The sequence below is a fragment of the Plecotus auritus genome (assembly GCF_963455305.1).
Source record: "Plecotus auritus genome assembly, chromosome: 3".
NCBI lineage: Eukaryota > Metazoa > Chordata > Mammalia > Chiroptera > Vespertilionidae > Plecotus > Plecotus auritus.
Window position 1 is genome coordinate 215,729,167 of NC_137772.1, and position 26,655 is coordinate 215,755,821.

General features: G+C 46.1%; 1 protein-coding gene across 3 annotated transcripts in view; it reads left to right on the forward strand.

The window, feature by feature from the left end:
• The window catches only part of RFX4 (regulatory factor X4), a 139,680-nt gene that overhangs the window by 26,973 nt on the left and 86,052 nt on the right, over positions 1-26,655 (forward strand). For all 3 annotated transcript variants that reach the window (XM_080662089.1, XM_080662088.1, XM_080662087.1), the window contains exons 2-3: positions 70-156; positions 13,813-13,873. Coding sequence is in view for 2 of the 3 variants with exons in the window: in XM_080662088.1 (XP_080518214.1) it covers positions 70-156; positions 13,813-13,873 (148 nt within the window). In the remaining variant the exon portion in view is untranslated. The remainder of the gene's footprint in view (positions 1-69; positions 157-13,812; positions 13,874-26,655) is intronic.

A 26,655-nucleotide genomic window follows, 5' to 3' on the forward strand; every position in this document is an offset into this window, starting at 1 on the left:
TCTAACGCGTCAAGTGGTGTTCCTGTCAGCAGCAGTTCTGCAATTTTGTGATTTTCTTTCTTTTTTCAGAGAGCTGGATTGAAAGATGTCTCAACGAAAGCGAAAACAAACGTTATTCCAGCCACACATCTCTGGGGAATGTTTCTAATGATGAAAGTAAGTGCTTGAAACTCAGTTTTCCAGGACGTCCTAGACTTGGCTACCGTCCTGACGGGAGGAATAGCACTTCTAGAGTGCTGGGCTGGCCAGTCCCCAGAACCAGAGGCTCTGGAGGCATTGAGGAAGTGCCCCAGGCTCTCCCTGTAATGTTCTGAAATAGGGAGTGCCACTTAGGTGGCTGTGGAAACCGAGGCCACTGCAGAAACTGGCTGTGGGCACATTTATATTGTCTGAGACCCCAAAGACCATGATTGTTTTGGGTATCCAGGGTCCCTTGAGATGCCATATGAATTTTAGGATGTATTTTAACATTCTGCAAAAAACGTTATTGGGATTTTGATAGGAGTTGCATTGAATCTGTAGTTTACTTTGTATAGCATTGACATCTTAACAATATTATGTTTTCTAATCCATGAACATAGGATGTCTTTCCATTCATTAGTGTCTTCTTGAATTTCTTTAGAAACATTTTATCGTTTTTCATGTACAAGTCTTTTGCTTTCTTAGTTAAGGTTATTCCTAAGTTTGTTCTCATTGATGCTATTGTAAATAGCATTCTTCATTTCCTTTTTGGATTGTTCATTGTTATTGTAGAGAAATGCAGCTGCTTTTTGTATCCTGCAACTTCGTTGAATTTGTTTATCAGGTCTGACAGGGTTTTTGTGTGCATATGAGTAATCTTCTTGTCTAATTGCTCTGACTAGACCTTCTAGTACTATGTAGAATAGAAACGATAAAAAGTGAGCATCCTTGTCTTATTCCTGATCTTAGAGGAAAAGCTTTCAGTCTTTCATCATTGAGTATGATGTTTGCTGTGGGTTGTTCATAAAGGCTTTCACTATGTTGAAGTAGTTTTCTTATTTTCCTATTTTGTTGAGTGTTTTTAATCACAAAAGAATTTTGTCAAACGCTTTCTCTGCATCAATTGAAAAGATCATGTGGATACTTTGTTACATGGTGTATTACATTGATTGATCTTTGTATGTTTAACTATTCTTTCACTCAGCAAATAAAAGAAATCCCACCTTGTGATGATGTTTAATCCTTTTAACATACTGTAGAATTTTGTTTCCTGGTAGTTGAGAATTTTTGCATCAGTATTCATAAGGGATATTGATCTAGAATTTTCTTTCTTGTAGTGTCTTTGTCTATCTTTGGTATCAGGATAGTGCTGGTCTCATAGAATGAGTTTGTACGTGTCCCTCCTCTTCCATTTTTTGGAAGAGTTTAAGAAGGATTGGTGCTCTGGACATTCTTGTGCACATCCTCTTTTGTTAACTACCTGTTCAGGTCTTTTGCCTGTCAGTTTTTTAAAAAATTATTAAGTTTATTGGGGTGACATTGGTGAATAACATTATATAGATTTCAAGTGTACAATTCTATAATACCACATCATTTGTATATTGCATTGCAAAGTCTAGTTTTCCTTTATTTTTAAGATTGTGCTGTTTGTCTTTTCATGATCTGTAAGGGTTGTTTTTATGTTCTGAATAGGAGATGTTTATCAGATAAAAGTATTGCAAACACCTCTCAGTTTGTGGTCTGCCTTTTCATTTTCTTAGTGGTATCTTCAGATGAGCAGAATATATTTTATATATGGCTAGCGTATTTGAAAGGATATATATAAAATATGTATAATTATTTCCCATTTAGTCTGTGGATGATCACTTATTTAAAACCTGCTGCCCAGGTCTTCAGATTTCTGTCAGGGCTCTTCCTGTTATGTGCCTTTTAGCAGCCCAGAAAAGAGTGCTCTGGTTGGTTAAGGTGAGCACGAGGAAATGGGACATTTTGATGGAATGCAGTTGGGAAGGAAACCTTGGACCAGGGAGGTCAAACTCTAAATGCCTGAGGAGGGAGCCTGAACACGAGTGGGTGGGTTAGTTACCGTAAGTCAGGCTCATCAATTCTCCTTTACAGCCTGAGCAAACTGCGTTTTGCCCTGGCAGATGTCAGTAGGTGTTTATGTTTCTGATGGCGTCCTCACCACAAAGAGGAAGACTGTGATGCACTCTAAAGTGTCATCAGGTCCATGACCGGCTGGAACATCCTATCCTGAAAGGCAAGCTCTACTTGAGTAGATTGTAGAGCAGATATTCCTGCCGAAGTTGGGCCCAGAAGGTTCCAACTTACTACATACAAGACTATGGAAAGCCCAGTTACACAAGGAAGGAAAGAGCAGGGAAGCCAAAACGGAAATCCTTTCAGCATCAGGCAGTATGCTAGGCATCATCCCAGCCACTGTTTCCGTTAATCCTCTGAGAGGGAGGTAATTTTTATCCCCATTTTACAGATAAGGAAACTGAGATTCAGAGGTCCTGGGATTTAGTCACTATCATAGCAGTCAGTGGTAGAGTGAAATGGAAACTTAGAGCTGTCTGATTTTACCGCTGGCTCTCTTTCTACTACATAAAGGCTTCCTCTGTGGGTCGCTGCCCTCAAGGTATTTTCAGTCTAGAAGGGAAGTTAAGGTCCACACTTCAGTATTAACAATACGAGGCCGTATGTGATTAGTTCCACTTGGATGATGCTAGGTGTTCTCCTTGCCCCACCATGTGCTTCTGGACTGCAGCACAGCTTCACTGGAAGCGTGTTGGAAATGCAGGTTCTCAGGCCCACTCCAGACCCACTGAAACAAGACCTCCAGGTGGTTAGAATGCATGCTGAAGTTTGGGCGAGGTCACAAGGTCGGAAGGTGACTGGAGAAGGCATCGTGAAGGAGGTGGCATTGAAGCTGGGCCTAAGGGATCCGTGTGGTTCCTTTGCGGGAGCGGGGTGAGGGCGGGTAAGGTGGTGGTAAAGGGCTGGGAGGCAGAAAGCCACTAGGAAGGCTTTGAGGTTTCAGAATTTTCCATTGGCTTGAACCAAGGTTGAAGAATCATGGGAGACAGGGCTAGCAAGGGATGTTTGGGCCTAATTGTTAAAAGACTTAAATTCCAAAAAAGGGGGTTTGGGATTTCATAGCTCAGGTGCCACTGACGGAGCTGGGTAGAAGGGTGACATATCCAAGGGGCGTTTTCAGAAGGTTAGTGTTCAGGTTCTCTGCAGGCGGACCAGAGCCAGGGGGACACGTGGGCTCCACCACGTCTAGTGAGGTGATGGGACTGCAATCTGTATGCTGGGAAGGAGACAACTGGAGAGACGGTGCTGATGGGATGGGCCCGAAGAGCAGGAACCCAGTGGGATTCCTTGGGATTCCTATTGTCCTCCTTGGGAAATAGAGCAAGTTCTATGTAACCCCAATGTGCCCAAGTCCTGTAGCCTTCAGGTGGCTGTTTCCTTGGTATATACATCAAATTCTACATTTGATGTGGTATATATCCTGTATTTTGTATCCAAGGCAGGAGCCAGGGTCTTCCTTTTGTCTCTGAGGGTTATCAGCTTCTGTGTGTGGGGTGGATGTGAGGGAGGGGGGTTCTGTTTCTCCTGAAACACTCTTACCCTGACACTTCCTAAGGCCTGCCATTGTCCTCTTGTCCTGCCTGCCTCATTCAGAATGCGGCCGCTTCCTTTGCCCTCCCCAAGTCTTCCCCAGCTCCTCATGGCTGTTACTCACTGTGGTGATGGAAGATATTTATAGCACAAGGAAGGGAAAGGTTGGAATTCAATGGCATGATGACATAGACTTGGGATCACAGTGGGCTACCACATCATGTGACTCATTATCATACTAAAATCTCATTGCATTTCAGGGCTATGTTTGTGAATAGTCACTCCACACAGCTCACCCAGGATGTTAGTTTATTATATAATTTGGGGTTCCAGAGAAGAGGAGATGTAGTTAAACTATTTCATATTCCCATTGCACTGTGGACAATCCTCCCCCTGACCCCCTGCCAATGTGGTAGGTAGGGCCTGGTACATAGTAGGTGCTCAGCATGTGTTTGTTGAGTAAATAGATATCAGGAAAGCAAGCTAGGCAGAGCCATGGCAGGTCACACATATTTGTAACTGGCTTTCAGTTTGGGCACTCCAGGACCACTTAACCGTTCGAACACATTCTTCTTTCAGATGTTCCCTTCCCAGTGGGTTTTTCAATTTGTTCCAATTTAATTAGAGTACTTGTGAGTAGCTAATACATTTATAGGGTTCAGAAATCAAAATGCTCTATAGATACCCATTGCGAAGCCTGGGTCTCACCCCTATGTCCCCCCCTCAACTCCTAGTGGTGAGCACTTCTATTCATTTATTGTGTATTTCTCCAGTATTTCCAGTGTTTATTCTTCTGGTATTTTATCCCTTCACACAAATACAAAATTCAAATATATGTAGTTTTCTTACACAAAATAGTAGCACCCTATGTGCATTGTGACTTGCTCTTTACTCTTAATAACGAACCCTGCAATGTTCATTATGTAGTCAGAACATGGTGAGGATCCTCGCACTTTGCTTGATTTTAATCTTTTTTCCCCAGCTGTGTAGTCTTCCACTGTGAGCGTGAATTGTAATTCAGTTAACCGGGTGAGCAAGGGCTGCCTCCAGACCTTTGCTGGTACCGACAACTGCCCCCAGGAACCTTGTGTCGGCCGTTTCCTCTGCGTCCAGGCGCAGCTGTGGGATGTGGGACTGCTGGGTACGGCTGGTGGGGTTTCAGTAGACGCTGCCAAGTGACCTTCCGTCCGGGGAGGTGTCGTTTTGCCCTCTGCCCGCAAGGTAGGAGGGCAGGCATGTTTCCCACAACTTCACACAGAGCTGTGTGGCCCTGGTTTGGACTTTTGCCAATCTGATAAGTGAGAAATAATATTTTAGTGTAATTTCCATTCTCCCCAATTGAGAGTAATTGACTTTCCCCATTTCAGGAAAATTGGTATTTTTTCCCATCAACTGTGTATCCTATGTTTTGCTTATTTTTTCCTCTTGGTTTTTGGTCTTTTCCTCTTAGTTTTCTGTGGTGCAGAGATGAGATGGTTGTCCGTGCTATGACTGCAGTTTTCCCAAGTGGAAGGAAACCCAATGCTTCTATGTGGAAGGAAAATGAGCCTTAAGTATCGTTACCTTTGTACTTAAGGCTCGTTTTCCTTCCACGTAGAAGCATTGGGTTTTTTATGCAGCGAAATTTATCAGTATTTTCTTTGCTGGCTTTGGGTTTTGTATCAAAGTTAGGAAGGCCTTTCCTACTTGGGGTCATGAAGGAATTCACCCAGAGGAGGCGAGAGGAAGCAGGTGTGCAGCCTGCTAGAGCAGAGCTGCCAACACCGCAGTTTTGTTTGAGACACAGCCCCGTTCCCACGGGAGCAGGGTTTGCGGCCAGGGGCTGATGCCCATGCCAAAGGCCTGGGTCCAGGCACCCTGATCTTCAGCTGGTCCCTTTTGCAGGGGCTGGGAGGTAGGTGGGTAAGGGGATGAAGTGTTTGGCAACCCTGTGTTCACAACAGGTGAGGTCTGTCCAGGTGCAGCCAAGTTAGTATAATGAAAGGAAATAGAATTAAAACTTAGAAGTGAAACTCGAGACTTGCATAAACTTGAACCTTTTCTGAGATTTGAAAAGAAGTAATTAATTTAGAAACTTTCTTCCCCAATATTAAACTCTGCCACTGAGTCCAGGCAGGAAGTAGTCTAGAATAGGTTTCCAAAAATGGTGAGTCCAATTGAGGCAGAAAAGACATGGTTAGACAGAGAATATGTTTCCTAAAATCTTCAGTCCAGTGCTCCAGGTTGGAAGTCAGAGTGAGGCTTATAAATGTTTTGGGTTAAGGGAGATTTGGATGCCAACTAGCCTGGGTCCCTCTTCTGATCCCTCCACTAACGGCGTGACCTCAGACAAACCGCTTCACTTCTCGGAGCCTCAAGTTTCTTCCTCTGTAAAAGGGGATATACTGATTATTAGGACTGACGTTGATTAAGCAATAAGTATGCACCAAGCACCATATTTGATGTTTCACATGCATTCGACCATTCACAGTCTCAGGTAGCTATGAAAATTAAACGCATTGATGTGGAGACCTCTGCACAGTGCCTGGCACGTGACCAGTCTTCAATAAACGTTTTCCTTTTTTCATGCTTACTGAAATCAGATGGGTGGGCTCTGCATTTAATTGTGGTATTATCTTGGCCATTCAGTCATTCTACAAATGCTTTGTGAGCCCCTGCCATGAGTGGGTGCTGGAGACCCAATGGTGAGCGTAGGCTGTGCCCTACAGAGCTTACAAACAAGCAGAACACGGTGGTCAGCAAGCAGCAACCATACCCTGCGACAGGGACCTTGTTAGGGACCAGCCAGGGAGCTCTGGGAGCACAGGGGAGGAGTGAGTAACCCTGTCCCAGACACTGGGCTTGTCACATGCTACCCTGTCTAAGATGGGCATCCAGGCCCAGTCTCCCAGGGGTGTGACAACTATTCCAGTTGTAGGGAACACTTAGAAAGCACATACCTTGTGCCAGGAGGGGTTCCGTTAATCCTCACAGTATGTGCGTGCTACTGTTATTACCCCTACTTTACAGATAAGGAAACTAAGGCACCAAAAGGATGTTGGAGGTCACACAGCCAGCAAGAAGTGGAGCCAGGATTTGAGCCTGGGAATTTGGCCCAGAGTTTACACTGGGAGGTGAATCCAGAGAGGGGAGCAGAGTTGCTCCCCTGGGAGTTGGAGCAAGTTTGGAACCTTAACTGCAATGTGGGAGCAGAACAGAGCGGCCAGGGGAAGACCGGGCACCCCGCGGCGTCTCGGTGGGAGGTTTTAAGCGGACTGCTGCTTCCCGGCTTTGGTAGGATGAGCAGGGTGGGCGCTGATGGTAGCTGGTCCAGAATGTACTAAGGATGGCTCCAGGAATCTGGCCTGAAATTCTGCCTTCGGGGTGAATCTGTTTGGTCTGAGGCATTTCTGCCTGTTAAAGTGGAAAGGCATGTGGCAGGACCAGTTCCTAAAGTCCCTGTCAGCCATGGCTGTTTCCATCTGTCGGAGAGGTGTCCTGTCCTGGTCGCCTGGATGCTCCTGCTCTCCAGCTTCCAAGGTGGGGCTCACGTTCCACAGTGGGTGCTGCCAGAGCACCTGGACCCGCCCTCCCAGCTCTAGCCCAGAGCTTACATTTTGTTTGCTGACATTTGAGTTCAAGAGAGCAGAGACCATGTCTATGTTATCTCACCCTTTAGCCCCTGGCACAGGGCTGGAATGTAGTAGACACTCAATAAGTATTTGATGAAGGAGTGAATGAGTACCCATCACTGCAGGTGAATTAGGATGGAGAGCCATCAGATAGGAGGGCATTCGGACCCTGAGCGTGAAGTCACTTGTGGTCTAGAAAGGAGCCTGCTGAAGTAGAAGGCACATGTGTGATGACTGAGTGGAGGGTCCATGTTGGCACTGGGGTGTACCAGTTCTTGTCTAAGTCCTGTCAGTGGCTGCCATATGCTGAGCACCAGGTGAGCCCTGTCTCTGCTCCCAGGCTGTGTGGCCTCCTGCAAGTTATTCAGACTTGCCAAAGCTCTGCTTCCGTATTTATAAAATAGGGTAGAAAACATCTTCAGAGAACTGCAGGGAGGAATAGAATGGGATGGCATATGGAAAGAGATGCCCAGTGCCTGGCTTAAGTACTTGACCAATATAGTATTCTTTTAAAAGTATGTATCTGCCTGGCCAGTGTGGCTCAGTGATTGAGCATTGACATTCTGAACCAGGAGGTCACAGTTGGATTCCTGATCAGGGCACATGCCCAGGTTATAGGCTCAATCCCAGGTAGGGCATATGCAGGAGGCAGCCAATCAGTGATTCTCTCTCATCATTGATGTTTCTATCTCTCACTTCCTCTCCCTTCCTCTCTGAAATAAATAAAAATGTATTTAAAAATAAATAAAATGTATATAGTTTTTAATATATATTTAATCCTCAAACCACCCTTGTGATATAAGTTATCATTCTTTTAGATAAGGACCCTCAGGCTTGGATGAGTCAGGCTCCCACATGGATTTAGGGGCAAAGCTGGGGTTCAAACCCAGGTTTGCCTGCTCCCAAGAGCCAGTTCACTTTCCATTCCTGGTATCAGAAATGGGTCTTAACAAAGTTTAGTTGGCAAATATATGACACGGTATTGACAGGTGTCGCCTGAGTTGAAGGCACTGCCATGGAATCCCAGAATGAGAACTGTTTCTGGCTTCAGCCAAATGGAACACTGGTGCTGTCCCCCATGGCCCCAGAGTCCCTACTCCCCCATTTTCTCCCCTGAAGCCCCCTCTCCCTCAGTGTCCTTCTCCCAGAGTCTCACCTGTGCCTGTAAAGGTGAGTGAGACAGGTGACAATCCAGGATGTGCTGCGTGGCCCTTGTATTAAGTTAGGAGTCCGTGTGTGTGCCTGGGTGTGAGAGAGAACAGTGAAAAAGGATGGGTAAATAGGACAAAAAGTTAATAATCGTTCTCTCTGTTGAAATGGGCTTGGATACCTAGAGATTTCTATTTCCTCTATATTTTCCAAATTTTAAAAAATAGACAGGTTTCACTTTTGCGAACAGAAAACAAAGTTGTTTTAAAAACCCTGACCATCTCTTCAAGGCCAGCTCAAGTGCCACCCCTCTTTGGAGCTGTGGTGTCCCCTGGTGTGTGTTTGCCTGCAGGGTCCTATCCATGTGGCTGTCTTTGCTCCTGTGAGTCCTCCTGAGTAGAGAGCGCCTTGCTGGCCTGCTTCCCCAGCCATTCCCCTATGAACAGAACTGCCCCAGAGCTCCCCGCCCTCGAACAGCCCAGGGCAGCCTTCGACAAGCAGATGAGGTTTCTGAGCTCTTAGCCTCTATTAACTTCATTTGACTTAATCTTCCCAACCACCTTTCAAGGTAGCCATCTTTATTATCCTCAGTTTAGAGACAAGAAACTGTCTTGAAGATTCAGCAGGATTGCTGGGTTGTCAAACAGCCCCTCCAGCGCTCCTGTGCTCCTCTCACCACACCCGACAAGGACACCTGCGGCGGCCACCCTGCTTCCGGGAAGGTGGCATGCTCTTCCGGGTCTCCAAGGCTTTGTCTGTCTCTTGCCTCTCCGCCCTACACCCTGACTTGGCCCCACCTCCCTTGCCATCCGGTTCCCCTCTCTGGCCTGCTAGCGACTCAGCTTACTGACCGCTTCTTCCAGGAAGCCTTCTCTCACAGGCCCTGCGTTTTCATGCCGCTTGGGTTGGCGGGCTCCTCTTTGCCCACCCGGACCTCAGCCTTTACCACTTCTTATTGAACTTGGCCTCTCTCTCTCCACTGTTGGTCTTTCTCTTCCCCAACCAGAATCAAGGACAAGTATTTAATTTCTGTATTCCTGATGTCTAGCTGGCACAAATTAGGAATTCAATGAATATTTATTGAATTAATTAATATGATCCCTACAATAGCCCTGCAAAATGACCATTTTACAAATGAAGAGAAATGAAGCCAAGAATTAAGTGGTTTGCCGAGTCAGGGCCAGTAAGTTTTTTAATTGATTCTAGAACATGGGTCTTTGTAATCTAATCCAGGTTGGCAGAACAGCTGAAATTTAAAGAAGCAGAGGGGAAAAAATAAACCAACCCAGCCAGTTCTAGGGGGAACATAAATGTTAATCATGTTCCAGCATAGCTAGGCAGAGGTATATTTAAGTTGTTTATATACTTTTTTAATTGGTCATGTTTTTAATATAGACTTTTCTTTCTTGTTGATTATTGCTTTGTGGGATCAGGTGACTGGACATTTTAGATGGCTCTCAATATTATTGCTGCATTGCTTACCAAAAACATTGTATCAGTTAACACTACTTTAAGAGAAATATGAGACTGCCAATTTTACCATTTATACACCAGCATTGGGGGTTATCATTATTTTAAATTTTTGTTACTTCCAGAGATGTAAAGTTGTGCCTCATTATTTTCTTTCTAATTCTTTGTGAACAACTGAGATCGAGTATTGCTCTTTGTGTCTATTTATCTACATTCTTGTAAGACTCATGTGTTCATGTTCCTTATTGTACTACTAGTGGCCCGGTGCACGAAATTCATGCACATTAAAAGGGGATTAATTAGAGGAAATAATATTACTATTTGCCCTTTCTCTATAATAGAAGTGTCAGAGATTAAAGAAAATTAGTAAACTGTATATGAAAACCTTCCTCCTGTCAGAGTCTGGGGCGAACCACGGGACCCAGAGTCAAGTCCCCGCCCACCCACATGCGTCTCAAAATCGCGTGAGACCCAGACCCAGCTGGCCCCCACCCCCATTGGGCTAGATCCAGACCTGGCCAGTCCCACTCTTGTCAAGCCCTGTAGGGCAGGGGGGTGCAGCCTCAGGTCTCCTGGCCTTGTGCTGGGGTGGGGGGTGCAGCCTGAGGTCCTCTGTCAAGCCCTGCGGGGGCAGGGGAGGGCTTAGCCCAGGGGTGGGCAAGCTTTTTGACTCGAGGGCCACAATGGGTTCTTAAACTGGACCGGAGGGCCGGAACAAAAGCATGGATGGAGTGTTTGTGTGAACTAATATAAATTCAAAGTAAAGGAGCGGAGGGGAGAGCAAGAGAACTGGATAGAACAGCCGGATCCGGTCCGCGGGCCGTAGTTTGCCCAAGGCCGGCTTAGCCTCAGGTCCCTGCTGATTGCTCGTTAAGGCTCCTTATGGGAACTTGGCTTCAGCTGTGGGTGCAGCCATCTTTGTGATGGAGTGATGGTCAAGTAGCATATTCCCTCTTTATTAGGATTTTTTTTAAAGATTGTTGAAGACTTTTGTGGAAGAAAGACTTAGCTATTTAATTAAGTGCAAATTGGAAGGCACTGGTGGAAGGGTAAACAAAGGTGACTAAGATACCATCCCTGCCTTTGTTGTTGTTAATCCTCACCCGTGAATATTTTTTTCCATTTTTTTGACAGAATGGAAGGGACAGGGAGAGACAGAGAGAGAAACATCGATGTGAGAGAGACACATCGATTGGTTGCCTCCCACACATGTCCTGACCAGGACTAGGGATCAAGCCTGCAACCCTTGACCGTAATTGAACCCATGACCCTTTAGTCCACAGGCCAACACTCTATCCATTAAGCCAATCCAGCTAGAGCCATCCCTGCCTTCTTAATTAGGAGCTTATTAAGTAGGACACACAAGTCAGCAAGGTGGATGTGTACAGAAATAATGATCTAGGTGGCTAAACTGTTCAACTAAGAAACAAGTAATAGGTTGTAGGAGAACAGAGTTAGGATCAGTGATTCCTGACTTGGATTGTATCAGGGAAGGCTTCAGAGAGGTGGTGTCATTTATTCTAGGCTGGAAAGGAGGAGACATATTTAGGAGGAACTCCAGGTTGACAAAGCAGTATAACAGGTATTGAGCCCATGCTGTTTTGGGACATTTTGTCTCTGAGAACATTTAGTGTGTTTGTATCAGGTTTTGGTGACAGGGGAGAGAATACCCAATAAAAAAGAAGTTTTATTAACTAAGAAAACGGTCTTAGCTCATGAAATAAAGATGCAGCTCTTTTTAGGGTTGATTAGTCAGAGACACAACATGACATTCAGGACCCACAGTTTCCCCCCTTTTCCTTTCACCTGCCTTGGCATTGACTTTGTCCTCAGCTGCTCTTTTCTCAGTTGAAAGTTTGCTCCCTCACTCCAGTTATCATTTTCAAAGGCAGGCCAGGCCAGGCCGGAATCCATTCCTCCCTCCCTCCCTCCCTCCCTGCCTCCTCCCTCCCTCCCTCCCTCCCTCCCTCCCTCCCTCCCTCCCTCCCTCCCTGCCTCCCTCCCTCCCTGCCTCCTCCCTCCCTCCCTCCCTGTCTCCCTCCCTCTCGTCCTTTCCCTCCCTCCTTCCTTCTCTTCCATCCCTCTCTTCATTCCCCTCCTGTCTCCCTCCCTTTCTTTCCTTTGTAAAACACGAGACATTTGTTTTTTTCAACTTTCGAGCCAGAAGTTCAAAATCATGGCCCCATTCCTTTTTATTAGGGAAAAATATCTTTCCCAGGAGCCCCCAGAGAGCTTTTCCTTAAGTCTGATAGGCCAACACCATGTCATATGCCCCACTGATCCATGAGGGGCTAGATGGTAGAAATACCATGATGGATTTAATCAATATTCTCCTCTTAGAGAAATTCGAGGGGATTGCCCTCCCTGAACACATGGTCCCCTCTAAATCAGCCTCCATTAATGTGGAAGCAGGTGAGTGCGTATAGTTGTTGAATAAGCAACAACAATATCTGCCGCAGTGTTTAAGAGCAGACATTTTCATCTGAATTACACCAATATTGATAAATTTTCATTGAGAAATATTTTCTGAACTCAACTTTGTTAAGCTAATTCATTTTTTAAAATTTTGACACAGCTTATATCATTTACTTTCATTTTCGTTTTACTTAAATTCTTTTCATGGGTACAAATTCTTTTCCATATAATTTTTATACCACAGCTTTATTTCATTGACCATCTTACAAGTTCTTATTAAATTTTGTTGACTATACTTGTAGGTTTGGACATTGATAATTTTCTTTTGAGAATGTTATGTGTACCAGTCTTCTTGGGTCAAATTTTGTGCATCAAGAAATTTTATTTTATATTGACCTTTTCTATCAGAATCTTCATTAGGAGTTGGATAAGACTATATGTATTTCTCTGTTCATCCTGATAAAATGTGAGCAATTCCTCTTAGGTATGCAAAAGTCGATCTGTTCAGATTGTTGGATTTGCAGAGGTCAGCAAACTAGAACCTCTCAGGTCAGATCTGGCCTGATGCCTGTTTCCCAGGGCATTTCTCTCATAGGTGAATATTTGTAATCTGTTTGATGATAGGGATTGTGGAACCCCAATTAAGAAAAATGTTACCCGCTTCCCCCAAAATAATTTCATTCTTCTCATTAATAGGCCTATATTACAAAAGTTGTACTCAATTACTATTATTTTGAATTTTGTCAATAAAAGTTTTGTGGAATTTGTTTTCTCTCATTATATACTAGTAAATAACACATACTATTCTTTTTAAAAATTTATTATTTTCTAAAAATATTTTTATTGATTTCAGAGAGGAAAGGAGAGGGAGAGAGATAGAAACATCAATAATGAGAGAGAGCCATTGATCATTTGCCTCCTGCACACGCGACATTGGGGATGGAGCCTGCAACCTAAGCATGTGCCCTGACCAGAAATCAAACCCTGACCTCCTGGTTCATAGGTCGATGCTCAGCCACTAAGCCACGCCAGCTGGGCATTACATACTACTCTTGATTTTTGCTTCTTGGCCTCAAAATCCTAAAATATTTACTGTCTGGCCTTTTATAGGAAAGGTTTGTCGACCCTTGCTCTTCTGTTTGGTAACCTGATTCTTCTGCACAGTCACACTCTCCCTACCTTTTCCCTCACTTTCCGTTCCGAAGAAGCTAAAAGGAGAAAACGGTGAGTGAGGTCAGTATGTTCTTAGGGTCAAAACTGTGAGAAAAATGTCCAGCTTCAATTGGGAAAAAAGCAAGTTGGATGAGCGCAGTCCTTCCTATTCAGCGATGAAGAGCAAACTCTTCTAATAGTTACATATTGGGTTAAATAAAAATATAAATCGGTGTGAGAGTTTCCTGTAAAAATCAACCCTCCCCCTTTTTTAAATTAAGGTATAGTAAGTCTGAATTGTTGAAAAAGCCAACATATCATTGCTTTCAGAGCATCAACACTTGAGGGAAACATAGTGTTTGAGAGCTGAGTGGCCTTTTACTTTTTCCTACTGAAGTTAGCTCCTTTTTCTTTCCTTTAACAGATGAGGAAAAAGAAAATAATAGAGCATCCAAGCCCCACTCCACGCCTGCTACTCTGCAATGGTAAGTTCTTTTTTTTTAGCAAGTTCTCTCTTGATGGGATGCTCATGTAACTATATCTTCATACTGCTTGGCGGGCACATGGCTTGGCTATTTTGACATTGTCATGATACTGTGACATCTAATAGCCCATCTGCAACCTCTTGAATTTGCAGGGATGTGTAAAATACTCAAGCTGGATCTAGCCTGGAGATTTGAATTTTGATATTTTATTTTGGGGTAGATTCCACCCCTTCTCCCCCCATCATCAAAACACTGGCAAGGACCAAATTTCACATGGATGCTATTAATTGATTTTAATGGAATCCATACTTCAGTTAATAATGTTGCAGCAGACTATATAGAAACATAGGTCTAGTCACCCCATCAGTCAGCCTTAATGAATTAACAATTACTTGCAACTACAAAGCAATTAAGTTAGCATTAAGAATTATCCACTAGAGTGGCTTTCTCTTTAGTATTTGGAATTTCTGGGCTTGATGTAATATTTAGTGATGGTGTTTAAGTGGTTGCACTCATGTTTGGAAGAAAGGCAGAGAAAAATCAGGAAGATGGAGGAGAGAACCAGAAAGCAGATGGGCATTAATGAGCAAATCGTGTTAGATTCTCTCATCTAATCCAGCCACAGGCGAGGGGTAAACAGCACTGGGAGAGAGCATTCAGGAACATAACTCAATCTTCAATCTTCTCTAACGAGAGTCTCAGCTGTCAACTTGCTTTGCTCCAAGGATAGCCAAGGTTGTTTTCCAGCCTTCTGTCTGGTTCCCATCAATGTATCCCTATATTCTTTTTCTCGTTGCATTTGCTAATTTTTTGCTTTATTTAAAACTCTATTCTTCCTTTTTGGCCAAATCATCCCTTTCCTCTTCCCCCTGAATGATGGCCACACAAATTCCCATAATGTCAGGACAGCAAATGAGGCATCAACATGAAGGACTTTGGGAGTGAGAGTTTCTAGAAATGCAAGGAGTCGACAGACATTCTTGCTTTAATAACTGGAACATGCTGCACATTTTAGAATAAAAGATTTGAAAGGGACTATAAGGAAATCACCTTGTTTGTGTCTGTTGCCTACAATTCTCTGACATCTGCTTAGCGACAGTGAGGCTGTGGAAAGTGCAGTCTCTTAAGTTGGACTGCCAGGAATGAACTCACAGCTCTGCTTCTTCCCAGCTGTGGAACTTTGGGCAAGTTCCTTAACCTCTCTGTGCCTCAGTCTACTCCCCTGTGAAATGGGGACAGCAGTGGTTTCTACCTCATAGGGTAGTCATGAAGAGGAAGTGAGTTAGTACAATAAAGTGCTAACAGCATGTGGTAGAGCGAGTGCTTGGTAAATGTTAGCCACCATCAGTGGCTAGCCATACCCCTTCCTCTGAGTCCCACAAGGACATCCTGTAACAGCGCTTCTCTCTTCCCTGACATGTGCACAGTCCGTTCTCTTTCTCCTGTGCCTAATTCTATACAAAATACCTGTTTTTCTAAATTAAGGGACACATAGATCATTCCAAAAAAAATTTCATCCTCCAATTCACAAAGTTAGGCAGTGGATTATTTTAATGATATATTGGCTTTCAAGGGCAAATCAGATTTGAAAATATATAAACTTTAGTCTTATTATTATAAACTAGTGACACGGTGCATGAAATTGCGCAGCCCCGCCCAATAGCCTGCGCCCTGCCCACCCGCCCGCTGCCCTGCCTTGACACCCTAACCCAGGGGTGGGCAAACTTTTTGACTCGAGGGCCACAATGGGTTCTTAAACTGGACGGGAGGGCCGGAACAAAAGCATGGATGGAGTGTTTGTGTGAACTAATATAAATTCAAAGTAAAGGAGCGGAGGGGAGAGCAAGAGAACCGGATAGAACAGCCGGATCCGGCCCTCGGGCCGTAGTTTGCCCAAGGCTGCCTTAACCTCTTCATCCAGAGCTCGAGTGCGCCTGGCCCTTTGGCCTTCTCTGGCTGCTTCAAGCCCTGCCCTCGGTCCCCTGAGTCACCTCAGGCTGGTCCCGCCTCCTCCAGGTGCCTCCCCACTCCCACCTCATCTCTGGAGCAACACAGCAGCTCTGCCTGTCATGGCGCTGGAGGAGAGCGTGGAAGCCTCCTGCCTGCTGCGGAGTTTTGAGCCCTGCTTCCTGGCAGCATGCGCTGCGCTCCTTCCCCTGGCAGGTGGGCGGTGGGCACACCGAGTACGAGCGGTGGGTGGTGAAGGACTGGTGAGGGGGGAGCTATGGGCTCTCACCCCCGCTCTTCCCGCCATGGGATGGTCCTGCCTCCTCGGGGCGCCTCCCCGCTTCTGCCCCATCTCCAGAGCAATGTGGCAGCTCCACCCCACCACGCACGTGCACGCAGCCTCCTGCTAATCTGTCATTACGGCGAGGGCATCATGACCATTAGCATATTAGCTCTTTATTATATAGGATAAAATATATAAACTTTCTTATTATTAGCCAAAGGCATCAAGTTATTCAGACCTTAAAATTTCCTTTAATTCCTATTATATTATATTATATTATATTATATTATATTATATTATATTATATTATAGGCCCGGAGCACGAAATTCTTGCATGGGGTGGGGGGTCCCTCAGCCAGACCTGCACCCTCTCCAATCCCTGTGGGATCGGGCCTAAACTGGCAGTTGGACATCCCTCTCGCAATCTGGGACCTCTGGCTCCTAACCACTCACCTGCCTACCTGCCTGCCTGCCCTAACCACTCTGCCTGCCTGCTTGATCCCCCTAACTGCCCTCCCCTGCCAGCCTGGTCACCTCTAACTGCCCTCCCCTGCCGGCCTGGTCGCCCCTATTAACATTTTTTAAAAATCTTATCCCCTTCACACATAATTGTATTTGACTTCCTTATTGGCTTCTCCCTCTCGCACAATTTTTTTCTCTCCTTTACATAACACTTTTTCCTACTGACTCATCATTTATCAACTTTTTTTCCTCCTTATTTCCTACTCCTGTCCATCATCCTTCTTCCCATCTTTCTCCTACTCTTCTTTCTCTTTACCCCTGCCCTCCCTCCCCTTTTCCTTCCTTCCCACCTTAATTTTTTTTCTTTACTTCCTCCCTTGGACCTGCTTTGCTCCCTCCCCCATTTCTTCCTTCTTCCCATTCTCCTTTTAAGCTCTATTGGCTCCCCTTTAAAACTTTTCTTCCCTCCCTCTTTCTCTCTCATCCTACCTTTCCCATACATTCTTCTCTACTTACTTCCACTGTTTTAATATCTATCTATCTACCTGCCTAATTATTCACTATCATTTATCTTTTTTCTTTTCTGACTCCTACTTTTGTAAAATCTGTCCCCAGTACACAACTATACTTGATTTTCATTATAGCTCCTACAGTTCACTCATACATCCTCTTTCCTTCTTTAACTCTGCTCTCTACTGACTCCTTTATAAAGTTCTTCCCTCCCTCCCTCCCTTCTTAAAGCTTCCGTTCAGAGTGGGGGGACATTAACCCCCAGCCCAGGGCTCAGCCCCGGCCAGGTGTTCACCATCCCCCCTTCCCCGGCCTCCCCGCTGCCATCCTGCTCCCATTCCCTGCCTGGGATGCCTGGCCCAGCGAGGGTGGCCGAGGCCCGTGTGGCCCAGGTGTTGCTGCTGCTGCCGCAAAGCAGGAGCACCTCTGCCCAGAAGGCCTTGGACCGTTCACTACTCAGTTCCGGACCTGTGGGCACCTACCAGCCAACGGCCCACCCCGGGGGCCTCCGCCCTCTTCCCACGTCTGGGCGGGGCTCCCACCCCACTCCTTGCTGGGCGCACCTGCTCCCCCCCACCCTCTGCGGTCACCACCCCCTACCGCATGTGGCCCCACGTTTCCTTCCCTTTTCCATTCCTGCGTCTTTTCCTTGTTCCCTTTCTGTATTTCTGTTTCTCCTCTCGGCCTGTCTGCATGCAGGCCTGCCTTCCTTCCTCTCCCTCTTCTTTCTTATCCCCTCCTATCGTATCCTATCCTACCCGACCCCAGGCCTTGCAGCTGCCTGAGCAGAGGGCGGGGACGCAGCCTGCTGATCCGGTCATGATGTGACACTGTAATGGGTAATTTGCATATTTCTCTATTATTAGTATAGGTCAGTGGTCGGCAAACTCATTAGTCAACAGAGCCAAATATCAACAGTACAACGATTGAAATTTCTTTTGAGAGCCAAATTTTTTAAACTTCTTCTAATGCCACTTCTTCAATATAGACTCGCCCAGGCCGTGGTATTTTGTGGAAGAGCCACACTCAAGGGGCCAAAGAGCTGCATGTGGCTCGCAAGCCGCAGTTTGCCGACCACTGGTATAGGTTATATTATATTATAGGCCCAGTGCATGAAATTCTTGCACTTGTGGGGGCGTTCCTCAGCTTGGCCTGCACCCTCTCATAGTCCAGGAGCCCTCGGGGGATGTCCAACTGACGGCTTAGGGCCTAAGCCATCAGTCGGACATCCTTAGTGCTGCCAGCTTCTGGCTGAGCCCGGCTTCTGGCTGAGCCTGGCTTCTGATTGAGCAGTGCTCCCCCTGTGGGAGTGCACTGACCACCAGGGGGCAGCTCCTGCATTGAGCGTCTGCCCCCTGGTGGTCAGTGCACGTCATAGTGACTGGTCATTTCACTGTTTGGTCGATTTGCATATTAGCCTTTTATTATATAGGACTAGAGGCCTGGTGCACGAAATTCATGCACTGGGGGGGAGGTGTCCCTCAGCCCAGCCTGAACCCTCTCCAATCTGGGACCCCTCAGGGGATGTTCAACTGCCAGTTTAGGCCCGATCCCTGCCTAAACCAGCAGTCGGACATCCCTCTCACAACCCGGAATTGCTAGATCCTAACATCTCGCCTTCCTGGCTGCCTGATTGTCCCTAACCACTCTGCCTGCCAACCTGATAGCCCCGTAACCGCTCCCCTGCTGGCCTGATTGACACCTAACTGCTCCCCTGCCGTCCCGATCACCCGCAACTGCCTGCCCCTGCAGGCCTGGTTGCCCCCAACTGCCCTCCTGCAGGCCTGGTCGCTCACAACTGCCCTCCCCTGCCGGCCATGGGGCGACCATCTTGTGATGATGTGGGGGTGGCCATTTTGTGGCAGCCATCTTGTGACGACGTGGGAGCGGCCATCTTGTGACATGAGGGCCTGAGGGTCAATTTGCATATTACCTCTTTATTATATAGGATTTTTAAGATAGAATCTCAGTCATTAACTAATTCAAGAAACGTTTACTGAGCACCTGCTACTTCCTAGGCCTGTTCTTGGGACTGCAGTGATGGATAAAGTGGACAAGAACAGGGGCTGATGAAGCTCAGCAATCCCACAGGGGGTTCTGAAGCTGGGATGGCACTTCAGAGGTGACTAGAATGGACGCATGGACCTGGTCCTTTATTCCCCACCTTGCCCATGTCTGGATGTAGGCTGCCCCCCAGGAGGGGGTGTAACTTGGGTGAGGCGGTTCCTTTCACCTCCCAGCAGGGGGAAGGGCACCTCAGTCCTGAAGAGTAACCTGGGCACACGCCAGGGCATCTGCTCTGCTCTCCAAGTTGGGAGCAGTCTAAGCTTGTCCAAGGAGCTGCAGAAGGCGGCCAGTGTGGTTGGAGCATAGTGAGCAAGGAGGGGGTGACACAGCTGAGGTGGCAGAGGGAGGCAGGGGGAGGGTCTGTGAATAGCAGGGAAGACAAAGTAAGCCATTTCTTTAAACTTAAATAGGAGCAATCATGCTTAAAAGTGGTGGAAGACATGTGACCGCCTATATAAAATTCCACATGAGTAACTATTTTTAAGACACAGTTTCAGAATAAAAACTGTCTCAAAGGGAACTGGATGCACCCTCCACTTTATAAGGAAATGTGACATAATTTATAATATGTCCCCTTTCTGCTCTGGCCGCCAGGGAGTTCAGAGTGAAATCTGATGCTTATGTACTTTTCAATCTCTTTCCTTTGTCTGATTTTCTTCTTCTTTTTAAATATGTTATAGCTTTTTATTAAAAAGGCAAGATACAAATACATTGAGTGAGTACGTACTTTTATTTTACGTACACAGTAATACATTTCCCTATTTAAAACCAAAAGCATTACAGATAAGGCTGAATCTTTTCTTCATGTAATTCCTTGCTTCCTTCTTCAGGGCAACCCCGTTACCGGTGAGAAATTTCCATATGTGTACATACAGATGTATATGTGTGGTCTTTGCCTGTGCATTTACATGCACGTGTACTGATCAAAGTTTCTGAACTGTGACTTTTTTTATTTAGTATTTTCTCCTTTTTAAGACATATAACACTAAAACAACAAAAAAAGAAAAACAAAAGAAAAAACAAAAAATAAGACATATAACACTAAAAATGCTGTCACAGGACCTGGCACACTCTGTTGACCCACACTCTCCTCCTCAGGGCAAGGTCCTGGAGCTCTGCCCACATTAGTCCCTAAGGAACATCCTTGCTGTGATCGCTGCTCAGGATCCCCTCCCCCCAAAGGCAGCCCAGCATTTATTTCCCCCTTTCCCTCTTGATGGACAATTTGGTTGTGTCCAAATCTCATCTTCACCATTACAAATAGGGCCCCAAAGCATGTCTTCATGTGTCCCCTTGCACACCTGCTGCAGCGTTTCTCCTGTGCGGGTCAGGGGTTGCACACTTGCCCTCTCGATGGCTTTGCCATTTTATATCTTCACTCGCAGAATAAAGTGCTTTTCGTGAAAACGGGAACCAGGCTCCACAGCATGGCCTCGCATTCTCTGAGGCGTTTACATCCTTCATGGTGTCCCCTCTCTCCAGTGGCCGTGGGCAGCCTGGCGGGATGCTGAGGAAACAGAGGCCTCACCGCCCAGGTGGCTGCCACCTACCCAATAGTGCCACACTTTCCCGGGACGCTTGGCTGTTTTTGGAATTGGATGGGAGCTATTTGCCTCACCACCTTCCCCCTATCTTGTCATGAGCCTCTTCCCATCTCCCTAGACACCACCCCCGCTCTAAGAACAAATAACCCAGCAGCCAAGCAGCCTGGAATCCTTGAGGCCACGTGATCGGGAGGCAGCTCCCAGCAGAAAACAGACAAATATTGTCCAGTGCCTCCTGCCGCACACTTCCCAGCATCCTTGGTCACGAGGGTTAGTAAAGCCTAGCTCGCTGGGGAGGCGAGCCCTACTGGAGTCCTGGCCGCACAATAACCTCTATTCACAGGAGGATTTGGGAAGGGAAAGCAGCCTGTCCCACCATCCTGGTCTCCTGGCTGCCAGCACAGGTCCTCTCCTGGCCCCGCCCTCTCATTCCTCCCGTCTTGGGGTCACTCCCAGCTCCTTGTCACTCACTCTCTGGTAGACCCACTTTCCCTTTGGGAATTTTCAGAGGAAGTCAGGCCCTTCCCCTAAGGAGAAGGACACAAGACCAAATTATCACATCCTTGGATGGTGGGGGCAGGGGCATTTCCCTTTCTTTTGAAAAAATAAAAGGGAAGCCTTGGGTGGTTGATGGGCTTTCAGTATTCAAATTAATATGAAATGAAGTAAATTCATGTTTCTCTTTCAAATGTTTCTGGAGGCCCGAGATAGAGGATCGGGCCAGATACTGTTCCAAAGAAGCATGTTGAAGTTTTCGACCCGGCCAAGCTCCTAGGCCAGACTCATTCATTGGCTGTGACCAATGCCTGATGTTTTGCACCCATTTCTGACCTGAGTCTTTATTCAACGGTGACATAAAATCATTTACTTTCATAATGCAAGTTTCAGAAAGGAAAGCTGAACATTTCCAGCTCTGAAAGCAGCCAGAGGTGCTAGATAATACGAAGGTGTGGGTGTGTCCTGTTAGAAGCCATAGCTACAGGTGGAGAAAGGATGGTTAAGCAGATCAACATGAAGGGTGGAAATGTCTTGGAGAATGAGATGCTATATTGTGGGGCTCAGTTCTTATTTTTTAAAAAGGGGCTTTTTGTGCTGTAGTCAAGGTATAAGATGATAAAACTATTATTTTTAATTTTTATTTATTGATTTTAGAGAGAGAGAGAGGAAGGGGGCAGGAGAGAGAAATACCAATTTGTTCTACTTATGCATTAATTGGTTGAAACTTTTTTAAAATATATTTTTTATTGTTGATAGTATTATAGATATCTCCCATTCCCCCCATTTCTCTTAAGTCCCTACCTACTCCCCCAGTCTTCACTACCCTATTGCTCGTGTCCATGGGCTCTGCATATCTGTAATAATAAAAGTGTAATATGCTAATTAGAGCAGATAGCCGAACAGCATTCCGGACGTCCTACCGGACAACCATCCGGACGAAGCTGTGGTGGTGGGGGTGAGGCAGAGGCTGCTGCCATGGTGGGTGGGGGCCAAGGCAGAGGTGGTTAGGGGCGATCAGGCAGGCATTCAAGTGGTTAGAGGCGATCAGGCAGGCAGGTGAGTGGTTAGGGGTGATCAGGCAGGCAGGCAGGTGAGTGGTTAGGAGGCAGCAGTCACAGATTGCAAGAGGGATGCCTGACTGCTGGTTTAGGGCCTGCGCGATCGGGCTTGTGGGATCGGGCCTAAACTGGAAGTTGGACATCTCCCAAGGGGTCCCAGATTGTGAGAGGGGGCAATCTAGGCTGAGGCCCCCTCCTTCCGTGCACAAATTTTGTGCACCAGGCCTCTAGTAAGTATATAAGTTCTTTGGTTTATCTCTTCTCATCCCCCTAACCCCAGTGGAAGGGAGAGGGAGAGACAGTGAGAGAAACATCAGTGTGAGAGAAACACATGATTGGTTGCCTCCCACACGCACCCAGACCAGGGCAACCCAGGTATGTGCCCTTGACCAGAATCAAACCTGGGACCCTTCAGTCCAAGACCAATGCTCTACCCACTGAGCAAAACCGGCTAGGGCTTCGTTGGTTGATTCTTGTATGTGCCCTGACTCAGGATCAAACCCTCAACCTTGGTGTATATCAGGATGATGCTCTAACCAACTGAGCTACCCATGAAGATGTCCTTAGGGCCCTGTTTGTATTGTACAGACAGGGAATAGATGGAAAGGGATGGTTTATGACAGTGAATAGTGTCTCTGACAACCTCAATTATAAGCTGTGACATTTAGCAATTTTTTAAAAATCCTGTTGTCGTTTCTTTTGGTTAAATACAGGAAAAAAGTTTGTTTTAGACATGTGTGCAAGGACGGGAGAAGTGGAGCCTTTGAGCTGAAAGCCCATGTGCACATGTAAGAAAACAGGTTTAAAATGAGAACTGAGGGGACACGTATGCCAGGTGCTCTTTGCTCTTCATTATAAAGTACTAATGCAAAGCTTCCTCCATGTTCCCTCGGACGCCACATGCTGAAACCTTGCAAGGAGGTCTTTTAAAAATGTACACCCCGGTTAATGACTCACGCTGGCTAGTAGACGGAGTTCATTATCTCCATAATAGGATCAACTCAATTCAAATATGACCAAGTCATTGAATAGAAGATCAGAAAATGGAAGATGTGGGAAATTGTTTTGTGATCATTAAAAATACCCAGGTATAATGGAGTATTGTTCACCAGGTCAGACTAATGATGTCCTCTAGAAGTGATGGGGAAAGCGGGAAATTTCATCAGATAAGAAGAGAAATAATGAACTGCCTTTCTTTCTGCCATGCCTTGGCCGGGAAGCGGGCATTCCAGTTAGCGACGTCAGCACCCCCCCGGGCCCTCTGGACTCTGTGAGGAGGTTTGGGGTAAGGTGTCATGATGCTATCTATTCCTGGTAGCAGCAACTCATCAGATATCAACGCTGCCCTTGATGCCAATTACATCTGTGTCTTCATAGAGCTTATTAAAATGCTTCACCCCGATACCTGGAGGCGGAGAAGCTCTATGAGAGGAATGAAACAGGTAGAAATGTAGTTATTTAGAAGGTGCTGGCCTTGGGCAGGTAACTGCTTAATTAACTCAGCCTGTGATCTCTGACTTACATCTGATTCAAATAGTTGGTTGCTGCTATGGGTTCATTTAATGAGATGTATTTTAATCTTGATCTTATATTTTACCCCTGATCTCTTGGCCAGATTTAATGAGCAAACAGGCCACAAGAACAACCAGAAACTGAGCACAGGGGCCTTAAGTAAAGTAATGAATGGGGGACCGGGAATGTACCGAGAGCCTGTGCTAACACCGCGTTTGGGAGCATCGTTCCCCCTAACTCAGCACTCCTGCATTTTTCATTCTTGGGGAGTGAAGCCCCCATTCATCCATTCAGCCCAGTTAGGAGCTTAAGAACCTGCCCTGGTTGCTCCTACCCTTCACACATCTGACGACAGGAGACACACACCCTAAATGTTCTCTCTGCCCCCGAGGCCACTCCTTTGGTTCATGCTCCATCGTTTCTTGCCTGGACTGTCGTAATAGCTCTCAATTGGTCTCAGTGGTTCGTCCGTTCATTCATTCAACGAATACTAAGTAGTCAGCCACTCTGTGGACTAGGCCTCACTCGTCCACCTTGTTCACCCACCATAGAGGTGCCAGAGTGAACTTTCCAAAACAAATTTGATTGTGCTACTCCCGTGCTTAAAACTCCCGTGCTTAAAATTCTTAACTGCTCCCCCCGCCCTGCATCATTTTAAAGGCTCAGATGCCTTTTATAATATGAATTCTGAATAGTTTGAAATGCATGTTTGTTGAATGTGCCTATGGAATTTTCTGGCCAAAATTAAATTTAGGAACTCATTAGCAAAAATAAGCAAAAAGGGGCTACTTTTCCACTCCCTGCGGCTGCTTGTGCACAAAGTTCCTGATGCCCAGTTGTTCGTGTGTGTGCCTTCAACCAGAAAATGTCCCACTGCTGTCTAAAGAGTTGAAGTCAATGCTTTTCAAAGGGAGTGGTTGATGGAACTGTCAATAGTCTAAGAAGAAACCTATGACATGGATTTTGTTTACATTTTTCTGTATTCAAGACATTGCTGACAAAAAGAACATACTGAGCTTTAAATTAATGTTATTTACTGTTATTGATGACATTATTATTATTCCTACAGCATCCCGGAAACACTCAGGTCTTCATGCCTGTGAGTCTTTATTGTTTAAGCCAGGCCATATTCTCGTGTGGGCATTGAAAGTTTCTCCACACCCCCTCTGCCATGGTTCTCTCCCGTTAGATAACTCCTTCGTGAGCCGCCTTCTCCACTCAGACCAGTACTCCATCACCCAAAGCACATGCCATGTTAGTCTCGCATCCTTGCTTGTCCTCTTGCCTGCGACCCCCTCCCTCCATCTTGGCGAATACCACATTGGTATAGAGTGAGACACACACTCCCATTTACCAGCCAGCTGCATGATCCTAGGCAAATGAGTTCCAGTCTCACAACCTCAGTTTCCTCATCTAAAACATGGGTGTCATAATACTTACTGGGTGCCAGGGTTATCGTGAGGATCAAATGAGATCCTGATACCCAGAGCCCCGGCCTAATAAGAGTTTACCAGATGCTGGCTGCTGCTGCTGTTGTTACAAAATTGCAATCCCAATTCATCCATGAAACCTTTATCAGCTGCTCTCATCTAACACTAATCTCTCTGTTTTCCCACCTTCCACTGCACCTGTGGTCAGCAGGTTGTAGTACTTAAAATATTCTTAGCTCTGTGCATTCTCCCCAGTTAAACTGCACTGTGAACTAGGGCAGTGGTCGCCAAACTGCGGCTCGCGAGCCACATGCAGCTCGCAAGCTGCGGTTTGCTGCTCTGTTGACTAATGAGTTTGCTGACCACTGACCTAGACTCTCAATTCCAATTATTACAGGCTTTTGTTGTTCCTTGTGATTAAGCCCCTATCCCAGTGGTCGGCAAACTCATTAGTCAACAGAGCGGCAAACCATGGCTCGCGAGCCGCAGTTTGCCGACCACTGAACTAGGGCATAGGTCGTGTCTTATGTCAACACAGGAGCCAACAGAAGCCAGACCAGGCACAGAAAATAGACTGGGTGTAAGAAAAACAGGAGGAGTGAGGCCTCTGGCCAGTTTGAGGGCACATGTAACTCGGGCCATTGTTGTCATGCGGGAATATGGGATCAGTGTTGCCAGACCTCAGCCTTTTCAAGAGAAGCCAGAAATCCAGATTCCAGTGTGAAATGTCCTGAGTTTTCAAAGTTGGGCCAACACTGTTCAGGCCAAACAAAGCGTGTCTGTGAGACCCCAGCTTGTGAGCGCTGTCTTACTCAGATGGCCCCTGCGAGTTGGTGCGTATGCTTGTTATTTAGACCTCTGAACTCCCTTTTACAGAGAAACAACACTGTGAGTGGCATTTGGGCTAGAGGGCTGACTCCCTTCCATAGCAGACCTGACGCTCAGGTAGTCCTAAGGCACCTAATCTCTACATGAAACCACTTTTCCACACATTAAGGGTTTCGAGTTACGGTGCTGGGGACACATATACTAGAATGGAACCCTCTCGGGACAGGGCCTTTGTTTTATTCACTGCCATTTCCTTAATGTTTAGGATGCTGCCCGGCATTCAGTAAATATTGTTAAAGGTTACCTGTGTCTCTGTCCAGCTGCCCACCATCAACCTGTTCTCTGTGTGCAAACAAGGACCATGATGCTCACCGTGGTGTCCCCAGCACCTGTCGGGTGATAATAGACCGACCGGTATTTGTTGAATGACTATAGGACTGACACGTCTATTCATCAGATACTTACTGAGCACCTGCTTGGTGCCAAGGAATATGCTGGGCTTCAAGGATGCAGAAGTGACTCAGACTCAAGGAATTGGGTTGCCCAGAAAGGATTGCATAAAGTATTTTCTGAACATTTTTAAAAACTGTAATGAGTTACTCAATGTTCCCCTTCCCAGAAAAGGAGGCTGGATGGATGAGGT